At 43.5% G+C, this 21998-nt stretch overlaps 1 protein-coding gene across 2 annotated transcripts in view; it reads right to left on the minus strand.

Annotated features, from left to right (window-relative positions):
* The window catches only part of CUBN (cubilin), a 269991-nt gene that overhangs the window by 138161 nt on the left and 109832 nt on the right, over window positions 1–21998 (minus strand). For both annotated transcript variants that reach the window (XM_024750090.1, XM_024750089.1), the window contains exons 30-32: window positions 15065–15246; window positions 10225–10399; window positions 8629–8798 (exon numbers count right to left, since the gene is read on the minus strand). In XM_024750090.1, coding sequence (XP_024605858.1) covers window positions 8629–8798; window positions 10225–10399; window positions 15065–15246 — 527 coding nt within the window. The remainder of the gene's footprint in view (window positions 1–8628; window positions 8799–10224; window positions 10400–15064; window positions 15247–21998) is intronic.

A 21998-nucleotide genomic window follows, 5' to 3' on the forward strand; every position in this document is an offset into this window, starting at 1 on the left:
CACCGAGCTGATCTCCCTGTGCTATGCGGCTGCTTCCCACTATCTATTTTACATTTGGTAGTGTATATATGTCCATGCCACTCTCTCACTTCGTCCCAGCTTACCCTTCCCCCTCCCCGTGTCCTCAAGCCCATTCTCTAGTAGGTCTGCGTCTTTATTCCTGTCCTAAAATTCCATCTTTCTTACAACTCCTTTTTGCAGCTGGTAAAATTGAGGCTCAGGAGACATAAGTAACTTGTTCACAGTCACACACTGGGTAGTGTGGAGCCAGCATATGAATCCCATCTGTCTGACCTCTGATCAATTATCATTAAAACAACCAAAAAGATAAAATCAAGTTTTCTTCACTGACAATAGAATACTGGGAGATCATGATTCCAGGAAGCTAGTGACATGTCCGTCGTCATCTAGAAAGAAAATCCGGAGAAACAGAGTGGAAGTCACCTCTCTCTTCTCTAGACTTGCAAGCAAGCATCCTCAGTGGCCTTTCAGAAAGTCTTATTTGGGGCCCTTGTGGATTTTGGAGTGGCTGGCACCTGTCATGCATTCCACCCCACTGTACACGCACGGGATTCCCAGCGTGCTAACTGAGCCGGCTGGAACAAAGCGGGCACAGTGCCCAGGACCAATCACTAAACCTAACACCCAAATCCCCGATTCCTGACTCGGCTCTAGTCTTGGATCCAGATATACGTCCACTCCTTGTCCTTTCCTGGTCTCACCACAGTCTCATTAGACCAGCATGGTGTCTTTGCTCACCCCGTCCCTGGCCTTATTGGCTTTCAACCTGGTCTTTCCCCTTTACTTCATTTTTAATTCATTCTCGCAACACGTGTCTACTGCTTGGATTGCCTTGAAGTGTATCGGGGTCAAGACATGTGGTGGATAAGATCTCAGGACAGAGAAGACATCATTCACATCAGGCTGCCAAGTCCGTCTGGAGCATGAGAGTCCGTGAAATGTATTCACGTGTGGCAAACGGGAGGAGGGCAGCATAGCTGCTAATGGAGCCCCCGTGTTGGAACGGTAATTGCAGGCCGCGGAAGTACTAAGTGACGGGGAGCGCACCCCACCAGGAAATTATCCAAGCTGTTAAAGTCATAAATTTAGGTAAGGAAGGAAAGGGAAGTATTGCTCATCACGGCAGCTTTTCTTGGGGGTGGACGGCGGAGGGTGGAGGACGCATCGGTTTCCTCCGTCAGTGATATTTTCCAGCTACGGGCCTCTGAAATGAAATCCCCAGTTCACAGCACACATCTCGTGTCGGGACTCTTGTCACTCCTGTTTCTTTGTTCTACAGGGTGGCACTCCAGTTCCAAATTTTACAGGAGACAAGAAACTCTCATAATTTGCAGTTGTTGCAAGCAGGGACCCAAAGATTACTGGAAACGTTGGTATGAAAAGAAATCCAAGAAGTTCATTTTATTTTCACGAATAAACATACATTTAAGGAGATTCTGAGCTGAAACACAAACAAAGCTTGTGTCCGCAGATTAAGGACAGCGGCTCCAATTCAATGATTCTTTGCTCTGGGGATGGAAAGTATCAGCGTGGCTTTTGGTAACTAACTTGGCACCGGAAGGCCAAATGGCTAAGGGGTTACCAAAAGCAAGCCACAAAATAAAACATTTAAAAGAGATTACTGGAGATCTTCCTCAAGTATTGAACGGAAGGTAAACTTTTTGTGGTGAGAAGGAAAAAGGGAAGATATGAGAGGGAGAGAGAAAGAGAGGGAAAGAGGCTGGTTTCTGTCATGGATCTATTTGTAAAACAGTACATATTTAAAGAAGAACTGTTTAAGAATTGTTTCTTTGAAGTACTGACTTCTATTATCCTTGGGTCTATTTGCTCGGGTTTGGAAATGATCAATGTTTTAAAAGGAAACACATCATAGGTAGTGTCTTAAAAAAATAAAACGAAATACGGATACTGTGTTTTACGTTTGCCCTGTCCCACCCTGTGCCTTGCTGTCAGATAGTGTGAACAACGGGCACTGCAGCTTTGGCGTGGGGGGAATCTGGTTTTCTTCAGTTCAAATCCAACACTTTGCTTTCCTTCTCCTAGAGCAGCACGAAGAGCTTCAGAAAGAAAACCGTGACTCACGATGTGCCTGTTTTTTTGTCGCAGGGCCTGTAGCCCTAGTGGATACTTTCTCCAGATGAGAGGCTGGACCAGGACCGTGGTCTGCTTCCTTTTATCTGTTTCTCACTGATTCTCACCAGGCAGACATTCCATTGTGCTGAGCAAAGAGGATGTGGAAATCAGAGGCCCGGGGTCTCTGGGGGCCAGTCATGCCGCTGATCTGATTTCTCTCTTTCCCTCTCACACTGGGCTACAACCCGCATTTCTAGATCAATAAGAGCTCGCAGAGCTATGTGAATTTAAGGCTCAGGAGAGAGCCTGTAATTAAGCAATTAGGCTGTCAGTTGGAGGTCACTTTAACACTAGGCCTTCGTGAAACGAAACCTAATGGAGCCGTTTTCATGCTGACCATACAAGTTCTGTGCAGCCCGTGGGTCCCGCTGCTGCCTTAGCAAGAAGCAGTCACAGTGTGTCCTTCAGGAGAGCCAGAGGTTAACGACGCCAGCCACCCACAGGGACTGAGCAAAAAGTGCACATGTATTACCAGATTAGTTGAAACCTGAGTGTAAATTGAGCTTTCTGATGAGTTCCAGGTGATGCCATCACCGCTTCAATAGCAGTCAGAAAAATCTAGTTTCTCTCTTTTTTTATTACAGCAGCATGAAATTCTAGAAAACACGCTTCTGCGATGTTATCTAAGTTCTCATGTGGCTCAAAATACCGAGATCGAATATCAATAATGATGCCAGGGAGTGAAGTCCACTCAACCCACTCCCAAATGAGCCGTCTGCAACTTTCCACTGAAGGCTGGGACGGCTTCCTCTGGCATACGCACACATATCTTCCTAACACTATTCCCTGCCTCCTGTCCTACTCCTTACAAATAATTCTGAGAGATGGCTGGGTCTCTAATGGGACTCTGAAATCTAAACTGATAGAGGAGGTTTAAAACCCTGATGGCTGGTCCTATCCAAGCATAATTTACCTTGGTATCGAATAATACACTTGAGCTCTCTTAAAAATCCCACGAACACAAACATTATCTGGCAGCAGCACTGGCAGCTGAATGTTTTTCTCTTTGCTACTGACTCTGTCTAAGAAGCAGGACCAAGAAATTAACTTGAATGTCTCCAAAATGAATGACTGGCTTTGTATGAACTTAAGCTGCAGAGATCTTATGTAAGATACTAGATTTTGGGGGGCATTTCACATCCAGTGTCCATCCAGCTATAAAGATAGATGGCTGGTGCCTCAACGCCTGCCTTCATGAACGCCTGGACAGCGAACTCTAAATTGGAGCCCAGCTCCCAGCCTCGCCAGTGCATTGCCTGCCTGTTTCTAAACCTCTGCAGACCTCCATCCCCATAACTGGGTCCACTTGGCAACCGTACACAGCAGATCTCCACCCCAACTTCTGCGAACAGTCCTTTTTCACATTTCTTTATCTTTTAGTAAAGGTGAGTTACAAATTGTACAAACAAAAATGACTTAGCTTGTATATGACTTATGCAACTTTCAATATAAAGACATTTGCAAATCAGAAAAGGAAACATGGTTGGCCATGGGTTCAAATTTCTCATTCTGAAAATATGAAATTTATAAAACCAGTCTGGCCCTTCCTCAGGTCTCTGCCCTGATAACACGGCTTCATCGTTTACTCCATTGATCTCTTACACTCAGCTGCTCTTCTGTCACCAGCACCCTGCTCTCTTGGCATGCTTAAGCTTCTTCACCACTAAAACAAATAATAATAACAACTTTCCTTTGATCCTGACTTATCACAGGTTATGGCCCTTTATCTCTCTATACCATTCACTTTCATAATTCTGGGGAAAAGCTGAGAAGCTCCTGTATCTCCTAACCCATCGTGATCTGGAGTCTTCCAGTACTACCCACACCAGTCCTGCTTCTTACAAGGTCATCAAAGACTGAATCCGGTGGCTTCATTTTAGCCTCATCTGCTGGATTTGACACCTTTGCCCACCCACTCTTAAAACTGACTTCTCTGTTGGTTTCTATGCTACCATTCTCTTCTGCTTCTCCACCCATCTCCTTGAGTACCCTTCAGTCTCCTTGTCCTTTGTTTCTCCATCTTCCCCCTAAATGGTGATTTAGGGCCAAGAGTTTACTTAGCCCTTTTCTCTTCACAAAATGCTCATATATAGGATTCCATCTACTTCTGTGGTTTTAACAACCATCCAAGTATATAGAAATTATCCTCAAGTGGATATGTCCAGCTCAGACCCCATCCTGAGCACTGAACCCGTTTGTTGAACTCTATAAGGGACGCAGTGTAGACCTTCAAACTCAAGTTTCCAAATCAATCTGAGTAGTCTATCCCTTTAGTACTCTCTTAGTCAATGGCATTATTATTTACCCATTCTTCAAGCAAATCATCTTAACCCCTGCATCTCTATCACCCCTCCCCCGCAACCCTCCACAGTGTAATTAGCCTCTAGGTTTCGGTGGCTACACCAACATGAGCTTGCCGGTACATCCTTTCTCTCCACTCCCAAGGCCACTGCCCAGGGTTTTTCCATAGCTCTCCAATCAGCCTTTATACCATCCTTCTCTTTCTCTGCCGAACCTAGCCTCACACGGCTGCCTGTTATTATCATAAAACTCAGTTTTGAGTACATTACAGAAAACGTTCATCAACTCCCCACACTGGCTATAGGATAATTTCAAATTCTTCACAGAGCACAAGAGTTTGTCCAGTTCAGACGTTTTCTATAGACCCTGGGTCTCCACACGCTCCCCAGCACAGAGCTACAGCCCAAATGTCTGTACACGCTCGCGCTTCTGTACACAATCTACCCTGTTCTCTCCCCAGAGCTTCCTCCCCTGGCTTCTGTGCCACGTGTCTACTAGTGAAATTCTGCCACGTAAATGTCATCTTTGGTGTGAAACCTCCTCTGGCTTCCAGGCCCAAATGAATCACTCCCGTTTCCTCGTGATCGTTATTACAGGTTATTGAGTCCTGGGTCCACGAAATGCTTGGTGCTGTGCTAGCAGAAAGGTTCATAAACAGGCTCTTCTTTTACTGAAGACCTGGAGGCCCAGCACCCCAAGCTGGTTGTTCGTCCTCGTATTCCACAGCACCTCCTCCACCACTGCCCCTGGAACAGGCCTCTCTGGGGACGCTCACCGTCAGTGTCATTGTGACTAGGGGCTGGCACGAATGGGGGGCTTTCTATGTGACAAGCAGGTCACCGACACGACCTCCAGTATCCCAACAACAAACCTGACACAGATACTCTTACTGTCCCCATGTCACCATTAAGGAAACCAAAGCTGAAAGGTTCGCTTTCTCCCAGGCGACTCAACCGGAAAATGGCAAAATTCAGGCTCAGCCCCAGGGCCACCCGACCACAGCGCTGGATTTCTTAACCACAGCGCTGTGGGGACCCACACTGCTGGTGCAGTTCGCTTTTTGCATCCATGTGTCACTCAAGCGCTTAGCAACATCTGCTTCTGATACTCGCATCTCCCCGCAGGCGGGGTTACCCCAACTACTTCATACGGGATCCCCTGATCCTGGCAACTTGTTTGGACTATTACATTTTGTATTTTACCGTGTCTGCCAGACTGGACTCCTCCCAGCACCTGTATGTGGGTTTATTTTCTTATCTCCATGCCCAATGACCAGATTATAGTTGAGGTTTTACTTCCTCCTGTCTGTTTCCTCTGGCTACAGTTTGTGAAGTCAAGCCCAGCTGTGTGCTGAGATATGGCACTGATTACTAGAAAACCCAGTCTGTGTATTTATATCTCATGCAGGTGGGAAATCCTACTCATGCCCACAGGAGGGACGTAATGCAGCCATGCCGGGTGTGGCTTTGACCTAGGCTTTGTTTGGTTCACACACCTTGGCATGTTGAATCTTATGGATTACGGACTTTACCAAAGAGAAGAAACTATACCTGGAACCATACAGACTGGGAGAAAGTGATGGAGAATTGCCCACCAGAGGCAAAACTGTAAGGCAGACAAGCTGTCTCTGGCCCATTCGACCTTCTCTTGAAGGCACCCCTACTGCTTCAATGCTTTATTTCACCTTTATGATTAAAGGTTATTTTAGGAGAGTACAGAGTTCCTGACTGATAGTTATTTTCTTCCTTAAAATTTAAGATACCAACCCTTGTCTTTTCTCCTTCCAGTTTTCACTGTTGAAAAGTCAGCATTCAGTCTGCCACTTCCTAAAAGATAATTTGTTCACCCGCTCACCTACTCTCCTGGATGACTGTAACATTTTTTTCTTTATCTTTTAGATAAAGATTAAAATCTTTAAGTTTTTTCAGATAAGTATGTCTATTTATCTTGCTTGGCTGTATACAGGGTCCCTTGGGATTCTTGTGTTTGTAAATTGATGTCTCTCATCAGTTTGGGAAAAGTCTTAGTCATCAGCTCTTCAAATATTGTTCCTGCTCCATTTATACGTGTATGTAAATGTATGTTACTTTTTTAATATGTATCCTATATTTGTCTTAATCTCCCTTCTGTATTTTTCATCCTTTTGCTTTGTTTTGTTTTGTTTTTTCTGGATAGATTCTTCTGATATCTTCCAATTCACTTGTTCTCTCATCTCTGTCTAATTTGCCTAATATACAAAAAACAAACAAGCAAAACACCCCAAACCCTTCCACTGAGATATTAATTTCAGCTTCTGTGTTTATCCACTTTAAATTTTTCAGCTTTTAAAAAATATATATTTGCAATGTCACTTTTTATGATTTGCAGTCCTTGCTGAAAGTTTTAATTTTGATTTTTATCTCCATAAGCTTAGTAACCATAGTTGTTTACTAACCTGTGCCTATCAGTGTTTATTTCCATTGTCTGTTATTCATGCTATAACTCATTTATGTTGCACTGTCTCCTCCTATATATAAATATCTTTGATAGTGTGCTTGCTGTTGCATATGAAAATTATTGGTAGAAGTGAGGTCTGGGATGATTTCATCTCCCTTTGAAGAAGAGTTTTAATTGCTTTGGCCAGATGTCCAAGGCCTAGATGCATTAGCAAGGCAAGGTTCCTCTCATTATTCCATGGCTGGAGATTTAGGGAGGCCACTCAGATGAATCGACGCTTGGATGCGGTCTTCCTGAAAGCTGCTACTTTCATTTTACCTAGGATTCAGGAGAGTTTACCAGGACCCACACCCTACTCAGGTCCTGGACTCAAACGTTGCTCCTCTTTGCCCTGAAAGGCTCTGAGAAGTGCCACTAACTCCTTCTGGATCGGCAAATGCCCCATGGGCAAAAGCAAACCCAACTACCAAGCTCACATCTCACTTGGATATTAACTCAGAAATTTCACACCACCTTGTGAGTTCCCTGTGGCATTTAGGAAAGTGTTGTAAAATATCATCCAAAGTTTTGAAATTGTCTTTGTCAGGAGAGTGACCGTCATGGAAAGTGGATGTCCCACACCTTAAGTTTGGTGTAGGACATAATGCTCTGCCAATTTAGACTCAGAAGATTCATGTTAAAAGGTTAATACATAACCATAAATCAACTGAACTTTTAAGTAGATTAATGATTTAATCTTGTAAAATAATACTTGAAATCACACTGTGAGCCTGGACTACTTTGAAAATTATGAAACAACTTTTGAATTTTCCTGAGTTAAGTTTGAAAGCTAACCAGTTGGAATTTGTATAAGAAACGGTCAGGAAACTAAAACAGGAAGATCCATTAGCCAAGAGGATCTGGTTTATATTTGAATGAAATATCTCTAGATACAAATGAAAGATGGAAAACCTTGTGTTAAAAAAAAAATCAGGTAACCAAAATAATTAAAGACAAAAAGAAAATTTCGAAATACAACCTCATTCACTCTTACGTTAAACATATAGCATTAGTTTCAGGTGAAAATGTATTAAAGCTATTGGTAGCGATGGAAACTTTTTGTCATTGAACCAACTAACAGCCATATCCCTTTTCCTCCACCCCTTGTCTCCCCATCTAGTCTGTTCTATCAGACACTGATTTGTTCAAGTAGCAGATCAAGATATCCTGATCTCAAGAAAAGTAGAACCCTGTGAGAACCCCCAGAGAGTTAATAATAATTGATTTAAAGTGGTTATGATAAATCCATTATCATAATCCACTAAACTTTCCTAATCTCTTCTGCAACCACTTCTGGCCAATGATCTGTAAGGGGGCTTCTATAAAAATTTTGCATTCTTGATTTAAAAAAAAATGCAAAATAGAAACAACTAACACTATTCCTTCCCGTCTTCTTCAGATCTGAACTTAGGATGTTCCGAACTGCTGCAGCCATTTTTGGACCATTAGGTAACAACCACAAAATGAAAAGCCAATTCACTAAGAATGGTAGAGCAGAGACTGAGTTGCTAAACAAACCTCCTGGTTTATATTTACGTAAAAAATAAATGTCCTTATATTTTAAGTTGCTAATAGTTGAGTTTCCCATGATTTGACACAGAAAACATTCATGACTAATACATTCACTAAACATGCTCTTATGGCAGTGTTTTGACCCAGGTTTGACTGGAGACAATGCTTGAGATTTGTGTCACTTACCATAATACAAGAGTCCTGAGGTTCAAGGTCAAAGTCAGTGAAGTTCAAGAGAACACGGTGATGTTTTTCCACCTGAATGACCCATGTACACTCAGTGTTGCTCCTATAAGGACTGGGGTAATTTGGAGAATGAATCTCTCCACTGGGAGCTTGGAAAATGCCACCACAACCTGTAGACGGGAGACCCAATTCAATAATGAGAGGAATCCCTGATGCACAAAACTTTACACCGTCACCCGGGAGCACAGAACGATATGCTACTTTGTTTGACCACCATTTTTATGTAGTCTGTGCTAAACATCCTGAAGAACCGAATGTTCACCATTAATTCATGCATCTCAACAAAATGAAGAAGTATGCCTAGGAAAAGGCTTCAAATACTTCAAATACTGATGCCAAAGGTTATTTGAAAAATACTGAAAAATAATGCAAGTAAAATCATATTTTCACAAAGCCATGAAATGCCTCTTCATTGTTCTCTCAAAATATAACATACTGTAAGAATAACACATCTCCTTCTAAGAATTCTGATAATTCAGTAGTGTACGCTTTTATAAATTATTTAACATCTGTCTTTTAAAATTTAATATTCTGGACCTTGTACAGTCATTCAGTTTTCTAAATTCCTGTGATGTAATCAAATATCTATCAATGTCTAACTCTATGACCCACCATTTCTTGGGTTTATGATAATATAAACTAATAACGGGAAAATTCAGTATTATTTTCTGATAATTGAGAATCATTTTTAGGTAATCTCAACACCATGTAAATATAATTTTCATTAAATTCATGCACCCTTAACTTTAGGAAAGCTCTAGTATACTTACTATATCACCTTTGGCCTACAGAAGTGGGGCCATAAGGCAGCCTGGAGTCATGTCTTCGTTTTGGCATTTTTTAGCTGTGTGACTTTGGACAGGTCACTGACTACTCTAGGCTTCCATTTCTTCACCAGTAAGATAAGGACAAGAAACAACCTTCCCTCAGTGGGCGGTTGTGAGGATTAAATGAGAGTCTTTATAGAATAGTTAGAAAAATGCCTGACACACAGTAAGCGTTCAATAAACATTGCTATCATTAGTAGCTGTATAGATTAAAATCTGCTGAAAGATTTTGTGCATTGATGCTTTATTTTTAAAACTCTGCAACAGGTAATTTATTTAGACAGCCTAAGATCTTGGGCAGAAAGTCACTATATAACAAAAGGTAATAATTCCTTGAAATTCACAAATTTAACATTTGCACTTTTGGTATCTGCCAGGCATCCACATGTGTGGCATAAAGTAATTTGGCACTTTGTTGATGCCCAAATTGAGGCTGGTGAACAGGCAGGAGTCCCTTGGAGAGAAAGCGAGTCTGACCAACCACCCTGCTTCTGCTTTCAGCATGGATGTGCACACTTGCGTGGGCTGGTTTTCACATACGAGGTGACTCTTTGCAAGTTAAACTCTTTCTCAGGGAAGCGTGTGTGCCATTAGAGAAGTCACAGAGCTGTGACGGAGGATGTAGCCGTCACATCGCTCTCTAAACACTTCATGAAATTTAACGAGGGCTCAGCTTAAGGATTTTGAGACAGCTCCTTGGTTCACCCACCTCCAGGGACTGCTCTCCATGAGATGTTGAAGCCTCTCCCATTTATGGACCAGTCAGTCTTGAATCGGATTGCCAGCTCGCTTCCAGTGCTGGAGACCTGCATGGGATTCTCAGACGATCTTTGCACACACAGCTGGGCTATCCTGGGAGAGTGGAAATCAGGGCCTCCATAGATCTATGATGGGACGGAGAAAAAAAGAACTTGAGAGAGATACTTAAGCAATTACAAGCCTTCCGCTGATTCCCCTTTAGCACCAGCGTTTGGATCCTATTATCAGCAGAGATTGAAATCTCAGCCTCCCCATGTGGGGGCACACTGTAAACTTGAGCTGGATTTTCCAAGGCACTCCCTCTGCCCTCGTAACACACAAGTTCAACTGCCCACGAAATGCCTGCTTGTCCCCTCAGCCGGAGCTGCAGAGCTGAACTGAGTAGATTATCCCAGACTCTCCCCTATCTCCCCTTCCCCTCTTCCAAGTCCACATAGGATCCCCTGCTTTCTTTGGCAGAGGTATGTGGCAGATAATCCAGTATCAGGTCTGATTTTCTAACTCTTCTGGGCGCATAGGAACAGCCTTAGCATAAAGCTATTTTGTTTGTTCACTGAAGGCTATTGATCACTGCTACATTTTTAGGATTTTCCACTTTGCAACCCGAATGCTTTACAAGATTAGGCATTTAATATACTTTTGCCCCTTCAGAGGGAGTGAAAATGTAACCTCTATCAGTGTGTTCTGCGGTACCCTCAGGGAGGGAGTCCTACAGGCCCCTCTGTACCTTCTCCTGGCACAGACGCTCACAGGAGCAAGACGGAGAGCGTTCACCTTCTGCTCGGGAATCGCCCTGGACTCTGCCCCGCTAGGTCCATCTCACTTGTCCCGAGATATCCTAGGCTGCTGCAATTTGCAACTATCTGGCTGGATGCAATATCCCGGCGACACATTCCTCGTGGCAACTGTCCCCTGGATCTCACGTCCAGCATCTTGCAGGAGGTCTGGCCCAGCCCACGGGGGCCTCCAGGATGCCTCACACACAGGTTTCTCAAGGGCCCCTTGGATAACCCGTGTGCGGGGGTGTGGGGGGAAGATAAGAATCCCACAGAAGGTGGAGACCCCCGACCGTCAATCTTGCCACACTTGGCGTTAGTCACCAATTTGGTGACAGTTCTCAGGCATCTGCGCCCTTCCCCCCTCCCGGCTGGAACCAGACCCAGGAAAGGTGGCCCAGTGGGTGCGTGTGGTGCCCTCCCCACCCTGACCTGCGCCGCTCTCCCACCAGAGCATCTCCCCAGCCTGAGGCCCTGCGCCCCTGCCCCCTCCCCCACCCCAGGGCGGCTGCCGACTGATGACTGATGTGGACCTCACTCAAGTGTCCTCCGGGGAGGGAGAGCAAGAACAAGCAGCCTACTTTCGGTGAGGAGTGTGTGATTTGAATCCATAATGATTTCTTTGTCTGATTAATTCCCCCAGCCATGCGGGAAAGGCCGAAATGAATGAAACCACTGTTCCGGGAGGGCCGAGCGCAAGGGCTGTAATTGCAAAGGAATGAAGCGAGCCAACCGCTTCGAGCTGATTTTCACCTAGAAGAGCTCTGTTTGTGTGGCCCCCAAGTCCCATCAGAGGCAGGACTGGAGGAAGAGCCCTGTGTGGCCCTTCCCATGTACACGTATGCAAATGGCACAAACCAGACTGCTTCTGGTTTAGCACCCTTGAGATTCCCCTGCCCCCTGGCCTGGGGTGGAGCTCAGAGCCTGAAACCCACAGCCCGGGCCCCCAATCGCCCACCCCGCGAGCAGCACATATTTGGACAGAACGCTGAGCGCAAGCGTTTAGTTCTAACAAAGAAAACTTGCAGGTCAGCAAAATATTCTGGTCTCCCTGCTCAGGGTCCCCTTGAGATCGCAAACAAAGCGGGTGTGAGTCGGCCGGGCCTAGAGCCTCCAGAAGCGTAAACACTGCCGCTTTTGACGTTCTTTGCTTTTTCCCTCGTACTGAGCCGGGTTCACAAAGACAGCGGGCGAGAGACCAGGGGAGGCTGACTGCCCGCACCAGGCAACCGTCTGGGTCTCCTGCGCCGAGGACTGGCTTCCCTTTTCTGCTCTGTGCTGTTCAGGCTCCTTTCTCAAGGACTGAAGTGAAATCAGCCAGCGTTTCTCTCACTCAAACAACAGAATGGTACTTTCCGCTTCCACAAATTAAAACCAATAGTTAGCACATGACTCTTCAAAAGAGGAAAAAGATGGAAAGAATTTCAGGGTGTGCTTCGTTGGATTACAGCATATGACTCAACTTTGTGGGGAAAAGAATTGGTCTGATGATCAGAGATTTAAAAATGTGTTTTTAGCCAATGCTCAGGATATAGAACATTTCAAAGCCTATGGTTTTAATCTGTTTTGAACAGTTCTTTCTGCTCTGTTAGCTCCATTTACTGTTACAATCAAGTCAGCATTCCAGGGTTATGAGTAACCAAATGGCTGTTGCCTGATACAGCTGGCCACTCTCCGGACACCTGCTTTTTGAGAGAAAAATAGATGGACTCTTGGTTAGATCAGGTGAAACTCAGGTAAACCGGATACCTGGAGACAGTGAGGCCCTACGGGGCTCAGAGCAGGACGGGCTGATGAACAAACAGGACGGGGACAGATGGGTGGAGGAAGTCAGCGATGTTTCCAGGCCACACACCCACCTGGGGTAAAATATTGTGAAACCTGTTGCTAACATGTTATCGGCGTCCATGTGATAGGGATGGGAAAAAATCACTCTATTGTCATTAACCCAAATTGATGACAGCACCTTCTTGAATATTTGCAGAGACGTCCAACAAGGTCTGGAGGGGAAAAGCCAGGGGGTTAACTCACTTCAGCCTTAAGAGAAAAACTTGCCCCAATATTTAAGGGTTTCAATATATTCCCTCAAACCCTGGTTGGATGGGACACGGGAGCCCACCTTGTCCTGACACAGGTAAGCCCCAAGCAGACCGCAGCCTCTTCTCACGGTCCTTTCTGTGCAGGACCCTGTCTGAACGCTGCTGCCCAGAGGCCTTGTGCTGCCCCTCTGTCCCCAAGGCCGCTCACAGGGAACAGGCCTGCTCTTTGCTCTCTCACGTAATGGGTGGGACAAAACCAAAGCACAGTGAACCCTATTTACATGTTGCCAAGTAGGCAACGATCACACGAGCTTTGCAATATGAAAATGAAGGGTGACGAACGTGCCACGTTACCGTGGGACACTGCCGCCAGCCCTTTGTGCGGGTTAAGGGCTGCCATGCGCCTGAGGAATCTCGCCCGCGGGAGGGAGCGTCTCGACACTCCCCGCGTGAGCGTCATCACTGCTTCACAGTCTGAGCTGCGTGTGAGTTTCGTGAATTTCGGGAGCTACCTTATTCTCTCCTCGGAAGAAACTGGCCCTCTTCTGAGCTGGAGTCACGCCTGGGCAGCCGGACTTACGTGAAGACAGGGCTTGGGTGGAACCCAAGGACTCACGGGCTCTGTCTCCAGTCCCACTTACTGCAGCATCGTCCTTCTTTGCAGACTCGAGCTGCTAAATGTGACTCCTAGTGACGCTGCGTCTCCTCAGTGAGGACGTGATTTGAGAACCCCATTTCTTTTCAAGGAGACAACTTGGTTTGTAATTAAATAAGGCTTTTAAGTTGTAAAGTTTCCTATACAGGCCTGTCGACAAGCCGCTCCTTTCAGTATCTTGCACGCTGCCCACATCTGTCCTTCTACACTGGCTGACGTGGCGTGTGCGGCGGGGAGGGATTCCGTTCTCAGCTTTTCCACTCACCATCCTTATGGTTGGGGAAAAACCCGGCAATCTTTTTGAGCCTCCGTTCTGACAACAGTGAAATGGGGAGCGGTAAAATCCCCCTCTTACCTCACAGGATTCGTTAACATTCAAATGGGAAAATGGATGTTGAAATCCCTTTGCAAATCACCATAAATGTACATTATCACTGCACGACAATTGGAGATGTGACACTTTCATTTATCCCACAAATATATATCAAGTGTTTACTATTTGCCAAGTGCTCTATGGCTCTGGGGGTATAGCAGTGAAGCAAAACAAAACAGAACAAAAACAGACAAATACCCAGCCTTCGTGGACTTTAACTTCTACTAGATACAGAACCTTGCCATGAGGCAGTCCCTACCGCTGAGGCGATAGGAGTTTCATGTGTACTTGGAAATCATCTAATGACTAGATTCCTGCAACAAACAGCCGATGATAACCGAATCTCAAGGGCCATCTTAATTACCCGAGATAAAGCCATGGCAGCCGTGTTGGAAAAGTTGCGGCCACTTCCTCAGCTCCCTGCCCTGTCCTACCCCGAGCACCCACGACTTCTTTACACTCTGCCACCCACTGCCTTTCCCAAGGGAGCTTTCTCAGGCTGGAAGTGTGGGGCACTGATGATCCCAGGTTCCATCAGTGGGGACGGGAGCTAGGGGACCAATGCCTTGTGTCCTTAGAGGGATGGTTCTGAGCAGCAGACCTCATAGGACCTCGGGGGTTGCAGCAGGATTAAGCCCACGTCGCCCACAGGGGCTCCCTTCCTTGGTTCTCTCTCCTCAGCCTCCCCCCATGGTTCCCTCCCTTCTGCCGCCTGGTACCACCTTCTAATTACACCCAGCCATTCGGGCACTGCTTTTAGGGAAAGCCAAACTGAGATATTAACTCCATTTGTCTGCAAGCATCATTCACCAAGGGCTGATACTCATCGAAACGTCTAAGAATAGAACACTGCTGGCCCCTGGAAAGAATTTAGGGTTTTCGGCAGAGTGATTTCCAGTTCTACCCCCCAAATCCCATAACGTGCGGAAAACTATCTAATTTCCTACCTCCAGGACATCGAAGGTGCAGCTTGCGTGATACTCCACATCAAAGTCATGGATGGTGAGCTGAACGCTGCTCCCAGGGGCTGTGTGAATGTACCAGATACACTCCTTGTTGGCGGGGTACCTGTTAGGGTAGCCGGGGCTACTGAAGGAGCCCGTGTCCCCAGACAACTCTCCGCCACAACCTGTGAAAAGAGCAAGGCTCAGTCAGTCCCAAGAGGGCATCGGCCACTGGGAAAAAGTCAAAAATCCAGCTACGCAAAACATAACTCAAAATGCACAATGCCTAGCTTAGGAGAGAAATTATAAAGTCATAATAAAGTTAAAATGAGCAGTTATAAAACAATGAGGAAAAACCATGGCTACAGCTTATTAAATTCACTCTTTAAAAAAAATTGATTATATCATTTGGGGCGATAATTCTCAGCTCTTATGCTCACCACATCAAACCTTTGGTAATATTTTCAAGACGTCAACCTAATTTTTAGATCTTCTTCGTTACATACAGGTAAGAATTTCCTGGTAGGAAGTACAACAGACTGCACACGCAGTCGACACCAGGTCGCTTGGTCTTCAGTTTCCTTGTATCTAATGCGTTATTTCTAAGTCCTTTCAGACCTCAGATGTGGAATTCTAAGTGCTAAAAATCCTTACCTTTGTATGAGAGACTGTAGGAAATTAAAAAATATATATATATATATGATATGTCTACAAAAAACCTTCACAGAGATGTTTATAGCAGCCTTATTCTTAACTGCTAGAACTTGGAAGCAACCAAGATGTCCTTCAGTAGCTGAATTAGATAAATAAACTGTGGTCCATCCAGACATGGGATATTATTCAACACTAACAACAAATGGACTATCAAGCCACAAAAAGACATGGAGGAGGGCTTCCCTGGTGGCATGAGCCCGCGAGCCACAACTACTGAAGCCCGTGTGCCTAGAGCCCGTGCTCCACAACAGGAGAAGCCACCGCAATGAGAAGCCCGTGCACCACAACGAAGAGTAGCCCCCGCTCACCGCAACTAGAGAAAGCCCTCGTGCAGCAACAAAGACCCAGTGCAGCCAAAAATAAACAAAATTAAATCTAAAAAAAAAAAAAACAAAAAAAGTGAAAGAAACCAGTCTGGAAAGGCTACATACTGTATCATTCTGACTGTATGACATTCTGGAAAAGGCAAAACTATGGAGACAGTAAAATGACCAGTGGTTGCCGGGGGCTGGAGGGGAAGGAGAGATGAATGGGTAGAGTGCTTTTTTTGAAGATTTTTAGGGTGATAAAGCTACTCTGTATGATACCGTTAGGGTGGACACATGTCATAAATTCGTCAAAACCCATAGAATATACAACTTCAGGAGTGAACCCTAATGTAAGCTGTGGACTTTGTCAATATAGAGTCATCAACTGTAACAAATGTCCCATTCTGGTGGAGGAGGCTGATAATGGTGGACTCTGTGCGTGGGTGGGGACCGGGCTACATGGGAACTCCACCTCCCACTCAGTTTTGCTGTGAACCTAAAACTCCTCTAAAAAATAAAGTGAGGGCTTCCCTGGTGGCACAGTGGTTGAGGGTCCACCTGCCGATGCAGGGGACACGGATTCGTGCCCCGGTCCGGGAAGATCCCACATGCCGTGGGGTGGCTGGTCCCGTAAGCCATGGCCGCTGAGCCTGCGCGTCCGGAGCCTGTGCTCCGCAGCAGGAGAGGCCGCAACAGTGAGAGGCCCGCGTACCACACACACAAAAAAATAAAACAAAATTAAAAAAAAATAAAGTGAATGATAAATAAAAACAACAACAAAAATGATATACGTCCTGGCCCTGGGAAATGTACATCTAAAAACCAAACAAACAAAAAACTGACGTATTAAACCCAAGCATGGAAAAAGACTCTAGCATGTGTTTTATGAATGTATACATCATGCCTTAGAAAGTAATTAAGGCAAGTCATTATAACAAATAATCAAATGCTACAACACGTGGTACACAGTAAAACACTGCCACTGCCTACTGAGTGCATAGATGCACTTTACAGATAGTTCCTATTTTAACGCTCACAACAACCACACGGATCATTATTATCTGCATTTCTCAAATGAGCAAATCAATGCAAACATAGGTCGAGTGGTTTGTCTAAGGTACCTAAGTCGTGAGGGGTGGAGCCACCCATGCGCAGAATCTCCCGCTATCAACCAATCCGTGCAATCCGGCAATGTGGGGTTCTTAACTACTACACTCCACAGACTCACATAGTTGGTAAGAATTCAGAGATTTCAGAATGGAAAGGGAGAGAAAAATGTATGGAAGAAGTAAAACTTGAGGAAGGCTCAAATTTTAAAGACAAAATTAGAAAAAAATAAAGATAAAATTAGAAAAAACGATAATTGTTTTTTCTAAAAATTCTAAATTTTTTTCTTTTGTTTTCCAAAAGAAATTTTTGGTGATTAAAAAAAATTGTTTGGGGTCTTCCCTGGTGGCGCAGTGGTTGAGAGTCCACCTGCCGATGCAGGGGAAACTGGTTCGTGCCCCGGTCCGGGAGGATCCCACATGCCGCAGAGCGGCTGGGCCCGTGAGCCATGGCCACTGAGCCTGCGCGTCCGGCGCCTGTACTCTGCAACGGGAGAGGCCGCAACAGTGAGAGGCCCGCGTACCGCAAAAAAAAAAAAAAAATTGTTTGCTCTGTTAACATATCTCCCTTTTCTATTTTCCAGAATATTCTTATCAGTTGGTAAATTCTTCCAAGCACCTTCCCTTACTGAGCGTCAAGTCAAGGCTTTTCATGTTTAAAAATGACAATGCCTCCTCACTCCATTGTGAATGTATGTGCATTTTCACATTAAGACACTAAAGCTGAGGTCATGTCTACTATCCACCTTTGCAAATGTATTTGTCTGTACAGGGAATTAGAAAAAAGTGTTATAAAAGTTCAAAAGAAAGAGTTTTCATACAGAATCTCCACTTAACTGAAAAGAACTGAGAATTCCAAGAAGAATCCTGATTGTGTAAAGAAGTTGGATTCCAGCTCAGCACGCTACCATCTTCTTGAATGGCCGGTTTCCTGCTTCCATTTGAAAAACCTCTGTGTTTTCAGACTTTAAATTTGTTGCAGAGGACAGCATCTTTCCTATCAAGTTTCTACTCTTATTTCTGGTTAAAGTCCTGCGAAAAAGCTATTTAAAATTAGACGTGTTGACATTGTAGCCTGTGGTGAATGTTAAAAAAACATAAGTGCGTGAAGATTCAAAAATATTTTTCCTACTACAACCATCCGTGGAAAACATTCCTGAAGCCAAAATCAGCACAGATGGTATATGTGCTCAGCACCACTGCACAACCCCAGGGGGCACCAGTCACAGTGTATTCCATCAGACGATGCTCCCTGGAGTTGTGCAACACAGTGGCCCATGGAAAGCATCTCTTACTAAAATACATTATAGGTAAGCAAAGCCAGTCTGTTACCCCCATTTTTTTCAACCTACATTTTCAGCTCCTATGGTTCTTAGTATCAGTTGTATCAAATAAGCAAGCCAGTGGAAAAAAAAAAAACCTTTGGCAGAAAATAACTTTGTGGTCACATAATATAAAAGAGAACAAGGAAATGGAAGCTTGGACACCTCACCTGCATTTTTATTTAGATTCAGCTCATCAGATAATCTAATTCTTTTTTTAAAATCATAGTCGATTCATCTAAAAGTCTGTATAATATTTTTCCATTGTCTTTTCCAATTGTTTTAGGTTTCCTTGTAAATTCCTTTGCAAATAGCAGGATACTAATACCCTTAACTGAGTTGCTGTAAGCTGGAATGATAATATCAGATTCTTGGCAGTCAATGATGCTTTGAAAAATTACAGTACTTTTTTATTTACCCACTTACAGCTCTGGATACCCATAGAGTACTTTCCCCTAAGGTTTAAAATAAACAAAAACAAGGTTTATAAAAAAACAAAGCACAATTTTATTTTTAGGTATGCCGTGCTCTTTTCTCATGAATAGCACTTATGTGTGTGTCTCCTAAAGAGAAATTCCAATATTATTAAAAGTGATACCATACTGGGGAAAAATACTGTGTGCTTGTGAGGAGGAGACAAAGAAACTGTTGGAGCTTGAAGACTCTTTGCAGCTTTCTTTTTCTCTTCATAATCTCACTACCTCTGAAGCTTAATTTACCAAAAGGTAACAACTTTGATTTAACAGTTCACATCAAACGCAAAATAGAACAAATTAATTCAGTGGTATTTTATGGTAAAAACTATAAAGTAGTGAAATATAAAGTTAATTCTGATAATTAGGGTAGAAATTTAACTCCCTCTTTGTATTTCTAAATTTTGAACGACATAAAATAACTTTCCAATTCCCATTCATCCATCCATCCATTCAATCAATATTTACTGAGCATATGCCATAGTACAAGCAGTGCTAGAGAAGCCAGGTATACTTAATGTCCCTGGGGAAAAAAAAATCCATCTGTAGACATAAAAAAAGTGCTATTACCACATGCCCTCCTGCAAATCATTAAATTCTTTTTGCTTTTCCTTCAGTTTGCAAAGAGTAGTTTCAATAAGTTTTGATTTGAAAAACAATAGTGAATTCTATTTTATCTTTCACGTGCTAATTGGTGGTAAGTTATAAACAAAAATAAATAAATCATTATGTCGAGTAGCCAAAAGATATTTTAGAATTTGCTAGTTTCAATAGTACAGTGTTGGCATAATTCTCTTTCGATACTAATTTCATTCCACAGATGAGAGACTTTTATCAGCATTTAGCCAGTTATGCTTCACTCTCCTGGGTATCATTTCTTTTTCCTAGATTTGGAAATTCTTTAATAAATGTGTACTTGGTATCAAGCAAAAAAAAAAAATTTATGTCAAAATATATCTTTAAAAAACTGAAAAAATGGGGGCAAGCGTAAGCTGGAACGAAGTGAGAGAGTGGCATGGACATATATACACTACTAAATGGAGAATGGAGAGCTAGTGGGAAGCAGCCGCGTAGCACAGGGAGATCAGCTCGGTGCTTTGTGACCACCTAGAGGGGTGGGATAGGGAGGATGGGAGGGAGACGCAAGAGGGAGGAGATATGGGGATATATGTATACGTGTAGCGGATTCACTTTGTTATAAAGCAGAAACTAGCACACCATTGTAAAGCAATTATACTCCAATAAGGATGTTTTAAAAAACCCAAAAACTGAAAAAATGAATGTCTATTTTTTCTATGCTCTCCTTAAGGGACAAAGGAAAACATATTCATAACAAAATTGAGAACATTTCTATTAACCAAAAAAAGAAATATGTAATGATTTATTTGATAATTTGCTTCATAAATTCAAGCTATCTTTAGGTTAACACTGAAACATTAGAATATGAATTTGGAATTGGATAATTATACATAGAAATGAAAAATAATAAATTCACACCAACAGTTGAGTTTTTAAAATTATAAATGAAAAACAAAAACTATAATTCACAGTAAATAGTAGAGTTTTTTAAAGAGTATACAATGTGAATCTTTCGAATTGTATTTATACATCGTTTTCCACTTAATTAGCTGTGAAAAAGAGACTGGTTACAACACAGGAAATGTGACTTGGAACCTATATCAACACATACTGTCCCACTGCCAGTTAAAGGAAATAGCAAGACAGTCCAAAAACTCCTGTTGTGTTTAATTCTAAATAGGGAGAGAAAACATGTTCCAAACGCTGAAATGAATCAAAAGCAAAATAATTTAATTCTGCCTCATCAACAATATCTTGTTTATATTGAACAGCAAAGCTGTTCATTTTCTTTGATTTACTATTTCTGCACCTTGTGTGGTAGAAACAAGTTTTGGTTTTGCTTTATTTTTAATAAAGAGTGTGGAATTCAGGGACTTCCCTGGTGGCGCAGTGGTTAAGAATCCACGCGCCAATGCAGGGGACACGGGTTTGAGCCCTGGTATGGGAAGAAGCTGTTCATTTTCTTTGATTTACTATTTCTGCACCTTGTGTGGTAGAAACAAGGATCACCCGATAAGACATAAGAAATCAATTGTTCATGAAGCTACAATAAAGATAGTTCATATCTGTACGGTAGTGCACAGCTTTTCAATGTGCTTTTAATGAGCACGTTAATCTTATCTGAAATTCATAACAACTCTACGAGGCAGGCAAGAGTGATCATACCGGGCCCATTTTAGAGATGAGCAGAGCAAGGCTCAAGAAGGCTGCTGGACTTGTAACTCATATAGTGAACGGCGGCTCTGGGGCCAACCTCCCCCCCGCCAAACCCTCCTGCCCCCAAGCCCCTACTCGCAGTTCTGCCTTCTCTCCACTATGCCTCACTGGGCATTTCAGCCCTAAGGCCCTGGAACGGCAGTGTTGAACACCACCCTCATTACCGTTCTGTCCATCTACTGAGGAAAAAAGTCACCATAGCAACCAGAAAATAATAAAGCAAAATGCTTTTCCATTTAATTTGAGACAAATCTGACAAATCTAATATGCTCACATCGTCAGACATCAGCTGAACTGGAATAAAATAATGTCCTGAGGAGAATCATATTTGTTTCAGTTTTAATTAATCTTTATAAAACTTTTAGTACTGGTGACTGATAATTTGTGTGATTCTCCTTTCCTCCAAACTCGCAGCCATCAACTGAAAGGAAGCGCTTACGTTATCAGCAGGAAGCACATTGATCTACGGAACTCATAACAAGAAAGAGTTAAAAGTTGTTGCTTGGTGCTTTGTGACCGCCTGGAGGGGTGGGATAGGGAGGGTGGGAGTGAGGGAGACGCAAGAGGGAAGAGATATGGGAACATATGTATATGTATAACTGACTCACTTTGTTATAAAGCAGAAACTAACACACCATTGTAAAGCAATTATACCCCAATAAAGATGTTAAAAAAAAAAAAAGTTGTGGGCTTCCCTGGTGGCGCAGTGGTTGAGAGTC

Source organism: Neophocaena asiaeorientalis, unplaced genomic scaffold (genome assembly GCF_003031525.2).
Source record: "Neophocaena asiaeorientalis asiaeorientalis breed wild unplaced genomic scaffold, Neophocaena_asiaeorientalis_V1.1 scaffold4, whole genome shotgun sequence".
In the NCBI taxonomy this organism is placed as follows: domain Eukaryota; kingdom Metazoa; phylum Chordata; class Mammalia; order Artiodactyla; family Phocoenidae; genus Neophocaena; species Neophocaena asiaeorientalis.